Genomic DNA, 17,602 nt, shown 5'->3' on the forward strand with positions numbered 1-17,602 from the left:
TTTTCCTTCGCTCCATGTGCTTATGACTCCGCTGAAAATCCTGTAATTTCTTGCGCCAGCTTGCCATAATTTTTCGCCGTTTCATATTATTCGTTACATAAAGTGTTATACATCAAAATGTGCGAAATTTCATGTAGAATACAACAAAAATATATCATTCCTTTAGCTCTTCACAGTTTTTTAATATTTTTGCCGAAATCACGATAACTGACAAAATTTTAACATTCGGTCAACTTTGACTCGACTGAAATGATCGAAAAATGCATCCGTAAGACATAATTATTACATTCGAGTAACAATCAATCATTTACCTTCATTTTGCAACAAACGGAAAGTCTCTAGCACAATATGTAGATTTTGGTGAATTTTTGAAAAAAATTTTCCTTCGCTCATGTAGCGTGGACTCCGCTGAAAATCCTGTCATTTCTTGCGTCAGCTTGCCGTAATTTTTCGCTGTTTCATATTATTCGTTACATAAAGTGTTATACATCAAAATGTGCGCAATTTCATGTAGAATACAACAAAAATATATAATTCCTTTAGCTCTTCACAGTTTTTTTATATTTACATCGAAATAACGATAAATAGAAAAAATCAATCTTCGATCAACTTTAACTCGATCGAAATGGTTCAAAAATGCAATTGTAAGCTAAAAAACTTACAGTCTAGTAACATTCAATCAATTTCCTTCATTTTGGCACAATTGGAAAGTCTCTAGCACAATATTTTGATTTTTGGTGAATTGTTGAAAAAACTTTTTTTTACGTCCAGCGTTAATTCATGCATCATTTTGTGATAATATTTTCTCTGTATTGCTTTAATCGTTTTACAATCTGTTATATACCAAAATCATCGCAATTTAGTGTACAATACAACTAAAAAAATTAACTCATTAGCTTCAACCGCTTTTTTACAGCGATTTGTATACAATTATATACGAGTTTTTTTTTTTTCTCATATATTCCAATATTTATGTATGATAGTGATATTTTTTTATTTCTGATGGTTGCATACTAAACTTCAGGCAATGAGAAAAAAGGAGCCAAAATGAACTCTTAATCTTGAAAACTAAGCTCGCTGTGATTTTTGAAAAAAATTTTTTTCCGCTTTAGCGCTACCTCTGGAGGCCGGCATACGAGGGAGACGTTTTTGAAAATAGGGCTTCGTTAAAGGGTTAAAGAGAAATCTTGTATGTAATGGAATTGATAAGATAGTTTTTATATGCACTGTTTGCTATTGTGGAATTTAAAATTTTGCTTATCTCTTGGTAAACTTGGCTGCTTGCTGTTGCATAATGTAGAAATCTTCCCACATAGTTAAACAGGTGGAAATTTACCATGAAATCCAAATTCTCCTTATGTTAGTAGTATTGCTTGTATTTTTATTCATACCTTTTCACAGCAAACCTGTTACTTATAATTAGCAAATTATGTACAGATGAAATCATCCCAGGAGCTTCAGTCCCTCTCACAATAAAAAAAAATGGCAGTCACAAACCCCCTGGTCTGAGCCAGCTTCTCTTATATAATTGGTGGTCTGATTTAACTGCTTATTGGTGATATTGTTTATATACAGTAATATGTTTGATTGGTATGCACCACTGGACTGCAGGAGAATTAAAATTAGATCATTGTTAGGTGTAACAAAGTACTACATTACTTTTATAAAGCTTGTGATACCTACATGTCAGAGATGGAAGAAATTTATCTATTACATTCTGCATTTTGTCTCACAGGGAAGTATTATAATGGCACCTTATGTGATGTGGCTTGTGCTAATATTCTTCTGACTTAATAATTATCCTCATTTTCATGCTAGTGAGACTTCTTTCACTGGTATTTATAATTCTTTTCCTTCAGAAGAACAGTCATTTTAGTTGCTCTGTTCAAGTTCTTCGCTGGGCGAATGGGTTCCGTTCTCAGCTAGCACTATGCTGGCCGCAAGTTCGAATCTCTGAACGGCCAATGAAGAATAAGAGGAATTTATTTCTGGTGATAGAAATTAATTTCTTGTTATGATGTGGTTCGGATTCCACAATAAGCTGTAGGTCCCGTTGCTAGGTAACCAATGGGTTCTTAGCCTTGTAAAATAAATCTAATCCCTCGGGCCATCCCTAGGAGAGCTGTTAATCAGCTCAGTGGTCTGGTTAAACTAAGGTATACTTAACTTAGTTGCTCTGTTCACATTAGTGCCCCTACTGCTCCTCACGTCACCCCTTCCTGTCCTGCTGTTCTTGCTGAGACAGTTGGAACCTGTACAGGCAGCCCCCAGTTATCGGTGGGGGTTCTGTTCTGGATGGCGTGATGATAACTGAAAATCGCCAATAACCAGAAATCTGTTAGTTTGGTATTAGTGCTGAAAATCCAGTTATCTCCGAAAATCCAGTTATTGTCGTCACTAGACAAGCGCCGTAAAACCGGATCTCCAATAACCGCGGTCACCGATAACTGGGGACTGCCTGTATTCAGATCTAAAGGGAGGGCATTGTTGCCTGTTGAATTATTTTCAGTCATGGTTAAGACGTAGATTCAGTGTGGAGCCTGTTCAGAGCCAGTGTTGGACTCATCCAGGGGATTTTGAAGGGTGTCTGAAAATTTCTTCCTTCCTAAGGCTAAACGATGCTGATGAAGACTAAGAAGGAGCAGAGTGGTAACCCTAAATGGCAGAAAGACCAAGACTTATGTAACATTGCTTCAGTTATGCTCTCTCTTGGAGAGCGTGAAGGATGATCCCCATGGGTTAATGTGTGAAATTAGTACTGTTTCAGTAGACCCATCTGAGCAAAAAGAGGTCTGGGGTCAGGAATCATTGCAGCCGGAGCAGAATGGAAGAAGTGAGAGTCTTCAGAAAATTCATTAATGTTATAACTTTACTAGACCCTGTCTCAGCATTCCTGACAGTGGAGAGGCATTTTGTCCGGACCATACCAGGGCTGGAGCATGGCATCTACTGACCAAGCCACTGGTTCCAGTGAACTGGGTAAGTAAAAATGCAAGAACTTTTATGATGGTGTGACTGGAGCCACTTTACTTGAAGCAATGCTGTTTAAGATTAAAGAGTTAGTAAGAAAAACCTGCAGTAACAAGGACAAAACTTACCCAGCTTGATAGGAAAGCAAAAAGTGAATGAAAACTCCCCATAAATTAACAGAAATAGGTCAAACTAAGAATTTGGAAAAGTGGGATTGCAGTGAATACCCACTGTTACCCCATAAGGGCTAGGGATGGAACCAGCTTCCACTTGAGCACAGACAATGAAAAAGTAAGTTTATAACACTAAAGCAAAGCAGGAAGAAAGTTTCCAATGAAAAGGAAATCAGAGAGTGAAGTGGATAATGAAAAATGATGGCATGGCACTGTGGTAATAAAGCACTAATGACATTCTTGAAAGAGCAGTGGCATTGGTGATGTTAACAATCTCAAATTGTACAGGAGGAGGTGATGTGAAGCATCATAAGCTGGTTTGGGGAAGTGTGGTGGGGACCTCTCAATTTTGAACAGTAAAAAGTTGGTGCAACTGGAATTCACTGCACCAATGTGATTCACCAACAAAAAACTTTCTGATCAAAAGATACATTTATAAACAATCACTTGCCACCTTTCCCACAGGCTGTTTTAGTCAAATATAAATACAGTATGAAATTTCCTCCAGTAATAAAACTGCCTCCTCTTTGGATCATACTTAAGGTCTGAACTTTTATGCATTTGAAATATTTTTTTTATATGAGTGGGATTTGCAGTCATGTCACCAAAAAACCTACCAGTTTTCCTTGTCTAACAATGCGTCTGTTTTCCCGGCAGAATTATCAACAGTAGAGTTGGCCATTGAAATTATTAGAGATGTACCCTCACAGAAATTTTCAATCTTTAGCTCGAGCTTTAGTCATATAAAAGTCCTTCAGAACTATAATTTGAAGTGTACCCTTTCATAACCAATTCAGTTTTAACTTTGGGAATTGTAATAAGGTGGTAAAAATTTAGAAAAGTTGATTCCTGTCCATTTAGGCATTAAAGAAAATGAAGCTGGTAAAGCAGCCCAAGCTGTGACTATGACAAGATCATGTATACACTATTCTTATTAGTGATTATAGAACACTTATAAAACCCTTTAAAAATCAGTAAATGGTATTATATATGGAACACTGAACCCAGTAATAACATTAAAGTAAATCAAGCACAAAGTTGGAAAATGAAATTCATGTCATAGGAATGACACTCAAGTTATTTTGACTTGTCTTAGAATTGGTCTCTTGTAACCCATTCATATATGTAAAGTAACACTAACAGTTAAATATATTTTGTATGAATGGCCAAAATATAGTCAACAACAAATGTCAAGTTTTACAAATAAATACATTAAAAACATTGTCATTTTCGGTTGATACAATTACATTTTGAAAAAGCTCAGGTTTAATAAATAAAATTTGAACTTTATTGTTGGGCCAGCCTTGTGAGATATTTTAAGGTCTGCCCAAACATGGTCAATACTACCAGGTAATTGCTGTTATCTTTCTTTGCTTTGAGAGAGGATGAAGTGTATTTGACACTGTCTTTTACACTAACTTAGCTATTATAGGTATTTGGTTTGCATGGAAAAATACAAGTTTGTTTTGAATTTCATTCTTTGAATGTAGAAGTAATTGCATATATGAAGTAATTTACCTAATTATAGAGTGTGTACTGTGTCCATAAGAAAAGCAATGGAAAAGCAAGAGATTGGTAAAAAATTGACATTGGTTGGCAGTCAGTTGACTTTGAGTGCAAAGAAACAAATTTTCCTACACTTACCTGTGTTTCCAAATTTTATACAACTCTGCAGACCTGGCAGAGTATATTTACATTTATATTTAAGTATTGCTCACTGCTTTTTCTTCGTGTGAGGTTTGTGTGTCTAAAAAGAAAGGCTGGACTTACATAAATGATACAAGTTTTAGTTGGTCAGATATGTGGAAGAGCACAAGTACAGTACCAACTTCTTGTTTCTGTATCCTGTAAAAGCATCTGGCAGTATTGTATGTATTAAAGAATTTATGCTATATGAAGTGCTGAGCTTAGCTTGGCAGTATAAATTGTTTGATGTTTGCAAATTTTTTGAGAGATTATAACATTTGACTCTTACAAAGTAATAGTTTGCGGTACAATGGTTACTATGACTTAGTTTCAGTAGGTACAGTTCATAGATTGCATTTCTTTTTTACCTGTTAGAATAATGAGTAACAGATACACACACACATTATATTTTGAAATTTATTCAAAAGATGTAAGTCTCTGTCTGTATTTGTAATAGGAAACAGAGTTTGAAGTTGTCTGATTACTGGATAATAGGTCTGTTCTGTTCTTTTCCTTGCATGTCTTTTCATCTCTTTATAAAAAGAGCAAGATTATTTGGTGCTAAAAAATTGTGTTAACCACTTTACAGCGTGTAATATTAAGGCTTATGCTTAATAGCTCGAAGACCCAGTAACCTCTAACCACTTTGTGTTAAGGTTTTCATTAACGTTAACCCTTGTATGTGCGTATCCATCCAGGTTCCATGACAGGGAGTGTGTGCACGACCTACGAAAAGTCGGGCTCCTTGCCCACTACCCCCCTCAAGAATTCCACTCATCACCACTCTCAGACAGACTTATTGGATTCAAAGAACCTCAGTTTGGACAGTCACAATGGTATGCTAAATTTCATTTGTATTATGTACATCTAGTTAACTGCACCAGAATTTTATGTAGTTAATAGTTTTATTTGGTGCTTTAATATTCCTATCCGTTCATGTTTTCCTTTAATACATAATTTTACAAGATTTACAGTAGAAACTGATTGCAGTAGTTTTGATTATTATGTAGTTGTATCTCTTTGTATTTATTAAGCAAGAGAATAATAGTTATACAGTATGAGTAATTGTAATTCCTGTATTCTAATGGTCTTGTTTGTAGGATGTAGTTTTTGTATTCTCGGAGCTCTGTTTTGTATGATCACTGTGTTCTTTTTTAGAGCATATTCTATAAAAAAATATTCTAGACTTTTTAAATAAGAAAACTTGGAATTTAGGGAAATGTACAGGAAGCTTGGAATTTAGGGAAATATTTTGTTAGTACCCTCGTAGTATTGCTGGTCTGAAAATATAAGATCAGTTCTTTGAAGTTAAATAGTTACTATCACATATGGTATAATTACAAAAACTTCAAATAGACTGGCACATACACCACCAAATGTTATTTGTAGTCCATGTGTAGTCTGCTAATGCATGCTCAAAAATATGTTCTTGACTTTAAAGTGCATGTTGCATAATGGTTAATTTGAATTTCTTGATCGCACTGTGCTTGCAGGAACAAACTGTGTCTGTTGATGGCTGTAGTTGGCCAGTTGCTTGCTAGTACAAACTGTCTCATGTTGACTGTAGTTGGCCAATTACCTGACTTGGCTATTTATTTGTTTTGATAGTTATTAAAAAACAGTGATGCACCTAAGTCTGAGAAGTCTACCTTACCCTGTCTATTGTGGAAAAATTGCAGCATGATTTGCCAGATGAAATATGAATATTAAAGAAATGTTTGAATTTCAGGTCCTTCACAGCTTACCTCTGACAGAAACTAATTTTTTCTGATGCTCTGTGACACTTTCTTGTTTGGTTTTAATGCAAACTGAAGAACTTTTGTATAAATCAAGAAATTTTTGACATTTGTTTATTTTAGTATTTAAGATTTTTTTCCCATTGCCTACATACATTACTTTGACATGACCAACTTATATACATCATATTCTCATTGTTTTATAGCAGTCTGTGACACAAGTTTTACCAAGACTGTTAATTTCTTTTTCACCCGTAGTTTATGTTAGATGTCAGCACCTGATGTGTATCCATTAATCCAGGAATGAGGAAAAAGATAAAATCAAGTTAATTAGTGAAAGAAGACAATACTTCATGGAAAGTGGAAGCCATTAATGGTGTATTGTAGTATGAAAGGAAAAAGTTGTTCCAGTAACTGAAGCAGTAGCATATCACAAAATGGTTGTATTACTATGTGAGTGACTATAGAGTAAAACACAGTTTAATTATCATAGCTTTCTCACAGCTGATTGCCAAGTAATGAGTTGTATGTGACGTGGGTAATTTCGATGTTTTACAGAAGTTAATTCATTGTAGTGTGCTACCCATTGAGACCTTATTGTTATAAACTTCTGCAGAGACATCTGGACTCCTGTTTAAGACAGCCGAGTCTTCAATGCTGTCAACAGCAGTGTATGGCACCCCACCTCACTCGACTGGCAGCTCTCCTCGACTTTTCAGCTCAAGTTCAACCAGCATAGGTGTGATTCTTAACAGTTTTTATATGTAGACTCATTTAAGCTACATTCATTGCCTTTAGATTTTTTGTTTTGTTTTTGCCTGGGTCCTTCTGAGCAGGTAACATTTGGCTGTCTAAAAATTAAATCTACATATAAAAGATTGTTTAGCAAAACTATGTAGTTAAATAGGTGTATGAAAGCACTATTGCCTTTCGTTACCATGTTATATATGGTGTAAAAGTTAACCTTTTGATCAGTTATGCCACAACACCTCATCCAGAATTTAAACACCAAGTCAAGTGATGCCTTATGCTCCTATTTCAGTAAGTATGACTTTGTCATTTTGATGTCATTTTGACCATTTGTTTTGTTAGCTTTTTCAAACTTATTGTATTAGAGTGCAAGAATTAACTTGAAAATGACACCTATATGAGTATCATAGCTTGCATAGTAATTTCATATTTATGACAGTGAAGGAAATTAAATATTTCATCACAGCAGACGAAGAGGACCCGCATAGACTCAGCGACTTCAAGGGTTAGTTAGTTATGCTTTTAGCTTCAGGCCTTTTGTTGGCAAAGTATCTCAAGAGGTGTGCACCAGTGTTAGGCCTTTGCTCTTCATTATCTGCATAAATGGCCTGGAATTAAGGCTGAGGAGGAAAATGAGTATTTTTTGCTGACAACAAAAAAATGGGTTTCAGTGCTGGTAGTGATACAGCAGTACAATTGCAAAAAGACCAAGAGGAAGTAAGTAAATGGCCAGTAAATGGTAGATACCACTCAATTTTGGTAAGTTATGCACATAGGTCGTAAAAACAAGAATATCAAGTACAAGATGCTGTGCTATGAAGGAGGTAGGGATTTATCAAGAGGAAGATCTAGGAATCATTGCAGCCTTGTAAGTATTGTATATATGTCGAAAACTAAGCCCAGAAAATGCTACTTTATGCAATGCATTGTGTAGACCCCACTTCTGGCATGCTGTTCAGTTGTGGTTGTCATCCTAGAGAAAGTTGCCAGAAGATGAGAGGCTAGATTTCTCTTTACTGTACTTTGCCCTTGATGCATGAGTTTCTTGCATGCTACATAATGCCTAGCTTTCATAATGTGACCAACATTGTTGCCACTTAATAACATTGATGAATTTTTGCACATTTTTGCCTCCACTTGCCATCCATTTCCCTTCTGTCTGGTGAAAATGATAGTACTCGATGTTGGAGCCTTCAACTGATTTTATAAGGTTTTTTGAAGACTGTTTAGGCGTGGCTTCTTTGCTGCTCTGGAGCTAGGGGAGCCTGTTTTCATAGCTTGATCTACCAGCTCTTCAGATGATGTGTGGCTCCCTTGCCTTGCCTCTGATGGTGGCCATCAAGGGATGCATTGGGTTTTCTTGGCACATTGGACCTAAGTGCCCATGTTTGCTCATAACATTCCTCTAGTTCTGTGTGTTAATTGCTGTTTTTGCCAAGTCCACACTTTTGTGTACCTTGCACTTTGGCCCAGTGTTTGTACTTCCTCCAAGATCATCGCAGTACTATTGCTACAGTCTTAGATTCTGATCCACAGTCAGACTTCATAGGCTTCCTCGCCTGTGTCTTCTTGTTGAGTTGTTGCATAGGGATTTGTTGTTGCATAGGGATTATGGCATACCATCATACCATTTCACCAGGTCTCTGTTTGATTAGGAAGGACAAGGTCAAAGTTTCTTTGCTTGTCTCTGATTGAATTCAGTGGGTCTCTGTCTTGACTTGATTTGTCCTCTTGATTACTAATTATCAGGCATAGCCATAAGGACCATGGCTCTCCAGAGGTTGTGACAGCAGTGTTATGGGTAGATGCAATCATGGTGAAATATATTGGAAAAATATCTCTTCCAAGATGTGACTGCTTCCTGTGTTTGCTCACCAGTCAGTTCCTGTTGTCAACGTGTCGTGGACAAGTAGCGGTTCGATGAAAACCCTTTTTTGTGGCATCTCATGCCATGCCTTTGTAACATGGCGCAATATTCAATCCACATTGAATCAGAAAATTTGATCTGGAATCGTCTGTGGCGTGACCGGAAGTGGGCGGTTATTAGGAACCAATCATTATGTAGAAAATCAAAAAACTCCTTATATGGGAATAACGATCGTCATCATTAGCTCCGCCTATACAGGGGTATACAGTATAAGCTTCAAGAAGACTTCCCAAGAGAGAGATATAGACAGACAGACAGACAGCGCTCAGAGGTCGGACAAAGCAAGGTTCCGACGGGAGTATCCCCTTCAGACGCCCCTTACTCTTTTCCATAAAATCTTGTCCTGCCCAAAACGAAGAGAAGCAGCCAGCCCTTCCTGCTTGTGATGAGAAGTCCCTAAGCCTTCCATGTTCGAGACGAGGTGAAGCAGCGAGCATACATACAAGTGACAAAGAAAAGTAGTCAGCCCTTGCTGCCTGTGACAACGTGAAGTAGTCAGCCCTTCCTGCCTGTAGCAAGGACGAGTCTTCAGCCCTTCCTGCCCTCCATTTGCACAATCTCCGGATTCTTGGAGAAACGGCATTTGTTGCCTCATCCAGAGGACATCCCTTTTTGTGACGTTTACGAGCCCATGGTCATCGTACCAGCAACATCTTTGCTGAGTTCCCAGCCGCCCTTCTGTGATGTCTTCAAGCCTGAGGTCATCGTGCCACCATTTAAGTATTAAGATTGCTCTACCTTGTAACCTGTTCCCCCTATCTATAACTGCTTAGATTTATTTTGTTTAGTGTTAGGTTGAGTGAGAGCAAAGGGGAAACAACGTTTCGTTTTCTTTGTAAATAAGGTTATGAACAAATGGTTGAAGTGTTGTGAGAGTTTCTTTTTATATTCATTTCTCATATTTCAATTGCTGATGTTGAAACATCGTTGTTTAGAGTTTGAGAGAACCTTGAACAATTCTTGCATAGTGACAAGCAGCTCTCACTTACATGACAGCTTCTCACTTCCACCCTTTACATATTCAGGGAGATTCCCGGTTTGGTAAGATTTAAGAGGTTGTCTGCCCAGATTCTCTTTCTGTAATGACCAGATTTTTCTCTTTAAGGATTATCTCTTCAATTTTCTCTTCCTTAGCAAAGAAGAATGAGGCATATTAGCTGGTAGACAGTGGACTGTAAGCATGGTGGTACTCTTGTTTTAACGTAAAAATATAGTTTTCGTTGTCATTGAGGAATGCTTGAAGCTTAGGTTATTGCAACTAAAATCAGAATATAGGATCAATTGTTATTTCTATTCTTTTACTGCCAATAAATTGCATTTTCCTTAATATAAGTACATTTAAAAAATTATCTTCATAGTTATTATATAGGTGTTTGTTCGTAGTGAAATTATCTTTTCTCACTAATTTTAATTATGTAGTAGGTTATTTGGTGGCTCCTGACAACTCAGAAATGAAAATAAAGTTTCAGTTATTAATGTTTTTAGCTTCAACTTCAGAATGACTGCAAATTTTATAGGGAAATAGTCAGAGGATGGTTCAAGTATATTTTCTTGTAGTATTTTACTTAACTAATCCACAGATACCATTGCAGTAGAATGTTATACTGTCCATATAATATTACAAGAAGACTGAATTATTCCTATATTGAGTGTTATCCACTAAAATATGCCGTAGAGGTTCAACGTTGTCTTAATAATGATGATAAAGTCTGCAGCTTTGAAGTATCCATAATCGGCTTCTTTTTGTTTCAGACACTATAAAGAATGATTGCATGATGCCTTCATTACATCATAAAGCAGTGATGACAAGCCCAGTAGATGACAAAGAAAGTGAAGTAGTTGCACAACGTTCACTCACATCATGGGTTCAGTCATTGCTTCATACACTTACTGGTAAGTTAATATATGTTATTTTGTTCATTGATCAAAAAGCACCCAAGTAAGAGATAATTTTATGAGATATGATTCATTACAACATGTTTAATTTTGCTTGTCGTTTTGGTGATGATTGAACTTTGGTTAATCATGATTTTGAATTTCCCAATTTTCCAGGATACGGTTGGCTTTGGTGGGAAGAAGTTGAAGACGTAGAAGGAATTCCCAGGATTGCTAATCCTATTCGTTATTCATATGAAGATTTTTCAGACATTGATCATCGTCTTAAACTTCACTGCGAAGTCTTGCTTTTTCACGAGCCTGAAGAATTCATTTTAGGTCTTGTTAAGGTGAGCACTTTATTCATATTCAAAGTTTAGTTCTTGTTACTGTATTTTAGGCAAAAGAAATTAATATTTTTGGAAATTTATTTTATTTCAAGTTTTAGTGGTTGTTAGGGTTACTTGAAAATTATTTTTTAATTTTTTTTATTACATTTGTCTACTCATTTGATTTTTCTGCCATGTATTTGCACATGTTAATTAATTTAAAAAGACATGATGAAGGCTCATGCAAGATTTAAAATGAAACAGTGCTAACTTGGGAGATCTCTATTTGATCATTTTTTGCCCTTGTCACATAAATGAATTTTTTAATACTGAATTCACATACTTATAGAGGCATATATTTATATATAAGTAGCCCTAGTTGGAAGTCTTAGTTTTAGTATCCAAAAGTACAAAATTTTAATGTCAAGCTGTTTTTACTCATATGTGAATATTTATTACATGTACATGCCCCCTTTTGTAATGGTAGTAATACTGTGTTCTCCCATTTGAGTATTGCAATTCTTGTGTGAAGTTCCCAGTTGATGTCATTAAATTCCATCATGATGATTACCTTCACCTAATATCATGTACCCAGAGCATGTTCTCATTTTTTTTTTCATTTTTCTTTCTTCACTTTGCTGTTGGATTTCAGATTTCATTATTTCAATTTTACCTATTTCGTTATTTCAGTTTTACCTATTTCATTATTTAAATTTTATCTATTTCATTATTTCAGTTTTACCTATTTCATTATTTCAGTTTTACCTATTTCATTATTTCAATTTTACCTGCTTGACGGGGTGACAGAAAGTGTTTTGTCATTATTGTAGTATTGTTATTTAAGTGAGACATTTAGTCACTAGTAATTTTAGTACATGTATTATCCAGTTGCTCACTAGAAGGGTAATGTCTCTTGGTTATATATTAAGTTGTGACACATGGGTAGGCAGAACTCCCATCTGTGGACGTGATTATTGATTTTCTTTGTCAGAATAGTGTACCATTCAGTTTTTATTTTTTGTTATAAAATTATGCTTACTGGTTACTCAGTCCTTGTCTCTTACTTAATTAAATATTTAGCATGTCTATTTCTTATGAAGTAATATTGGGAAAACATAAGAAATAAATATCTGTAATATATTTTTAGAAAATTTACTAAGTCCTAGTAAATAAAAGCAGAAAAGTTAATCATGAATACTTGCAGACTTGGACCTTGGACCAGGCATAGGGTTAGAATTTAAGTTTCAGAAGTGCTAAATAATCCCTAGCACATTTATTCACAACATCTTATCTTTTTTGCATCTTTACCATGTAAAATAGGTAACTTGCTACAGGTGGTTCAAATGGAGAAACACTTTAGTCTCTGCCGCTGTTTTTAGTAACTGAAGAATTCTTGCTGAAGGAGATGAAGAATTTCTCAGGATCAATTGTCAAAGAATTTAGATTGTCTGTACAGGTAGTTATAAGATAAAGGAAATTTATGTACCAAACATGTCAGGAGTCAGAGATCTAATGATGAACTTTTATGAGAGATAGCTGTAGACACTGTTGGGATTCAGTAGGGACTTTGAATCTTCTGAGAGAGATTCCATAGACATTTGGTATTAGGTCTCTTTTATGGACTGCGCCCTTGAAATAATGTTGACAAGTTATGACCCTCTCTCATAAATAGTGACTTAGTAGACGTGAAATAATTTGCTTGTTGTATGAACAGGTACAACATTATGAATAATACCTTAAGTGTTTTGCAAGCATAGAAAGCATAAACATTACATAATAGTTGCTGCTCATTAAGGTGTATGAAAGGCGCTGGATGTTGTGTGAGGAGAGTGCGTCCCCAGTAGCTGAATACTCAACTTGAGAGGACGTAATACCTCTTCTTTAAAGAATAACTTCATTTCTTAATTAACTGCCATAATACATTGAACAGTAAACGTAAGTTGGAATAAGAGGTGTATGCATAGTTGAATGTAAGTAATTTTAAATATTGTATGTTGGCCTCTTTGGGGAAAGTTGATAAAAAGTAGTATCCGGATCGTCATCATCTGACACACCGGACCAATGCCCCAAAGATATGATACATATAAATTTCAGAAAGGGGAGAGAGAACAATAACTGAGTGTTTAAATCAAAGCCTAAATACAGTAACACACACACTCATGTACTTTTTTATTTATATTTTGTGATATGGTATTCTCGTTTATATTTTTCTGTATTTTCTCATTATTTTTTTTTTTTAAACCTAAAGATAAATGCACTTGTGCATAGGGGATGTACGTTTGCACACACTCAATTGATGGAGTCGGTGAGCTTGCTACATCCTGTTTGGTTTTGTCTTGCCTACATATGAAATCGCATTTCGAATATTTTTGCGGTGATTAGAGATAAGATATCAACAGTGATAAAGTATTCTTGTGTGTAATGATGTGTGATAACCATACTTGAGAGTCAACTAAACTTGTAATGAAATACAGTGTACAGTAAATCAAGCAAAGCAAAAAAATGGCAGCATGTACGATGTGTGATAACCATACTTGAGAGTCAACTAAACTTGTAATGAAATACAGTGTACAGTAAATCAAGCAAAGCAAAAAAATGGCAGCATGTACATACATTTTTATGCACTCATTCGATGGAGTTTGTTTAGTGTCATATTTATGTTTATGATACAGTAATTCATATTTCATTAAAGGATATGTACATTACTGAGATACGGTATAGAGAGAGAGAGAGAGATTGAGAGAGAACTGAGGTATGTTTGCATCGAAGCCCAGTACAGTGCAGTACCACAAACTCCTTTACTATTTTATTCATATTTTATGCTAAGGTATTCTCGTTTATATTTTTACTGTATTTTCTCATTGTTTTATTTTTACAAACTGAAAGATAAATGCAATCTTGTGCGTAGGTTACGTACATGCGCATGCACACAGTCGTCATAGAGAAATGCCTTATATACTAAAGATGTAAACACAGGGTGTTGTAATGTAATGCAGAAACACTGTATTTACAAACTGAACGAATTTCATTTTTTGTAGATTGTACTAGGCTAGGCTTTCAAACAAGATTACCAAACTTATGGCTTATGTAACAGTTCATAACCATCTCTTACAATTAACAACCAGTTACCAAAGAACTGACATAAACAACATTGAGTATGACATAAACAAATGAATCTGGAAATGGCTGTTTTGCAATTTTGAGGGATTTTACTTTAACTTAAAGTATGTTAGTTTACCTTTTGATACCCATTTTATATTTATGTACAAAAATAAAAATTAATTCCATTTCTTTTAGTAACTAAAATATGATTCTCCTAATTCTTTCGATGGTGAAATAACATGATAATAACACAGTACAAATGGATTCAGTAAGTGAAATATCAATTTCATCACCATTACCTTCATCTTAAATGCATCTGTAATAGCCTATTTGACTTAAGCAAATGGATATTGGGAGTGTAACACCTAGCCTAGGTCAGTATTTCACATGCATTTTGTATGTTGTGTATGGTAATGAAATATGGTAACAACTGATAAGAAAGATGATGTATAAAAATATGTTAATGGTCATAAAACTATGGTAAACACAGGTAGGCTGGCTACCTGCCTACTGAACTGTCATTTGCGTGGGAGAGCTACTGCCTATTGAACTATGTTATTTGTGTGAGAGAGAAAAAGAAGGGGTTGCACTTTTTTTCAGAGTGTATTTATTCAGTATATTTTGATACAAATATGAGGGAAAAGTGGATAATTGCCTTTTGGATAAAGTTTCCAGCTAAAGTGTGATGGTGGTTGTTTATAAGCATACTGAGTGTTTGCATAATGTTATGTGGTATTGACGAGGTTCGGTGAAGAAAGTTGTGGAGTTGTCCTTGAACACCCCTAGATTTTTCTGCTTACCATTATCCAGATTTTGGCATTATCTCACAGGCTCTTTGCTCTATTAATCTAGATAAATTAAGGATTACTATATCCTCTTGCTTTAGGAAGATATATGAAAGTAAATAAATTCTCTTCTCCATATTTTCATTGGTATTTTTATTCTTGTAAAAGTAGCCGATTGGGAACATTATGGTTTCCTTGTATTGCTGCAGCAGTTCATATTTTATACCTTTTCTTTGGCTACATTTTGGCAGCTCTAGGTAATATGGTAAACTAAAAAAACTCAAAGCTGTGAATATTGAATTACTCTTGGGAATTGTTCGTGTGGTCTCTATCTTTTGTATCTGATTCAGCATTTATGTTTTGCTGCTGTATCCACAATTTGTTTAATTGCTTCCTATCTGTGATAAGAATTTGTACTGAGAAATTTTTTTTCAAAAATTCTGATTTTATTTTCAGGCTGTACTGCTTGTTAAAGGAGGTTTAAGAGAGTATCAGGGTATTGTTGTTTTGTCAAGCAGGAAAATATATATACTAGAAATAGTAGGACCGGAGGAGTAAGTATTCGTTTAAATAGGCATTTTGTTGATTTTTAGTGTAGTTATTGAACATAATGGGATATACTCTGAGTTTAGTAGTTGAGTAATTATTGAATAAATAAGGCATTTAGTGTCATATGTGAGGTGGTCAGTGATGCTGGTAGTTGCCAAGGACATCTCATTCATGTCATGAAGTATAAAAATGTTAAAAATGTTCTTTCTATTTATTAGACTAATTTGGTTTGAAATATAGGTTTTAAGCATTTATCAAAAAGGTTTTTAAATTTTGCTTTTCAGTGATAGCCCTCAAACATGGTTAGAGGAAAGACTATCTCATAATTTGTCAGAGGTACGTGTCATCCATAGCCTATATCAACGACAAGGAGTAGGACTAACTCTTGGAGACAATGTGGTATTGATATCCCTAGCTGATTCTCACCGTGCCAATTGTTTCTTCAACTTCTTTTTAGGTGTGTATTTATAGCACTTTAAACCAATTATCTGTGTGGAAATGTACAAGGATATTGGGTTTTTTATTTATATTTTTTTCAGAAAATTTTAGTGGTGCCTTAATTATCTTTGGAAATTAACCATTTACTTATACATTTTTACTGTATAAATTTTGATTAAAAGATAATATGACTATTTACAGTTAGTGTGACTGAGACCATGTCAAATCAAGTATTATTCAGCGTCTTGGTTTTGTCACACAGCTCTGTGCAATATAAATTGTAACCTACATACTGTGTATACTTGCTTATCAACCAATCTTGTATATCATGTGACCCTTCAGATTTTATCTCCAGCAGATGATTTCTTTGTGTATCCCGTGAATCTTATTCCTTCTAATTTCCATAGGTTAGACTACTCTAGGCTAGACTGATCAAATTTGTTTGTAAAGTTATTGTTAAAAATATTTACAAACAGGTCACTTTTAATCTTGCAAAAATAACCACTAGCTAGGTTGGACTGTTTTTTCTTTTCCAGTCACCCATATACCTCTGGGGAGCTGATTTGACTCATCCCAACTCTCCCCAATGAGGAATATGCAGAGCTGTTTCTATTAATTCAAATTATGAAAGAGTATTGCAGAAAATAAAATTATTAATCTATTCAAAACATCAAATAAAAAGAACATTACAGATTGACCCATAAGATAAAAATACTGCTACTTTGTGTTCACTAGTTGTTTGATTTAGCTAGTAACTTTCCATAAACACATAAGGTGTTTGTATTTTGGTAATGAGCCTTATATCTCTTTGATGATAATTGTTCATCATTACTTTCTATTTCTTATATATTTTCAAATGTACATATGATGTTATGGTATATCACATTCTTTTAAATGTTAAATTACTTCAGTGTGTGAATTGTAGCCTAACATATTACATGTAATATTAACATAGCCCCTCATGCTGCAATGTAAACTTGCTACAAACATGCATAGTGTTCTTCAAATATTATGCAACCCCTAAAGTTTTTTTTTTACTTTTTCAAAGAACGTAATTTTTTTCAGAACAAAGTTTATAGCATAGCAAATGTCATACATCTCACAAAATTGCAGACACTTCATCCACTGTTCTTGTTGGTTCATGACAGAATCTTGCAGATCACTGGTGGTTAACCCGATCATTTTTTGTACAATCCAATAAATGTGTGTAAGAACCATGGCATAGGGATGTAGGTAATTTTGTTTTAGGTAATAGATTTGGAGTAAAAAAGGTATTTAAATT

The 17,602-nt window shown here is 34.9% G+C and overlaps 1 protein-coding gene across 5 annotated transcripts in view; it reads left to right on the forward strand.

Moving 5' to 3' along the window:
* LOC136840163 (serine/threonine-protein kinase 11-interacting protein) overlaps positions 1-17,602 on the forward strand; it is a 71,786-nt gene that overhangs the window by 42,552 nt on the left and 11,632 nt on the right. For 3 of the 5 annotated variants that reach the window (XM_067106614.1, XM_067106613.1, XM_067106616.1), the window contains 6 exons: positions 5,528-5,665; positions 7,182-7,304; positions 10,995-11,135; positions 11,295-11,467; positions 15,790-15,887; positions 16,167-16,339. In XM_067106614.1, coding sequence (XP_066962715.1) covers positions 5,528-5,665; positions 7,182-7,304; positions 10,995-11,135; positions 11,295-11,467; positions 15,790-15,887; positions 16,167-16,339 — 846 coding nt within the window. The remainder of the gene's footprint in view (positions 1-5,527; positions 5,666-7,181; positions 7,305-10,994; positions 11,136-11,294; positions 11,468-15,789; positions 15,888-16,166; positions 16,340-17,602) is intronic. The other 2 variants (XM_067106617.1, XM_067106615.1) reach the window with 1 other exon arrangement.

This window comes from Macrobrachium rosenbergii, chromosome 7, assembly GCF_040412425.1.
Source record: "Macrobrachium rosenbergii isolate ZJJX-2024 chromosome 7, ASM4041242v1, whole genome shotgun sequence".
Taxonomy (NCBI): domain Eukaryota; kingdom Metazoa; phylum Arthropoda; class Malacostraca; order Decapoda; family Palaemonidae; genus Macrobrachium; species Macrobrachium rosenbergii.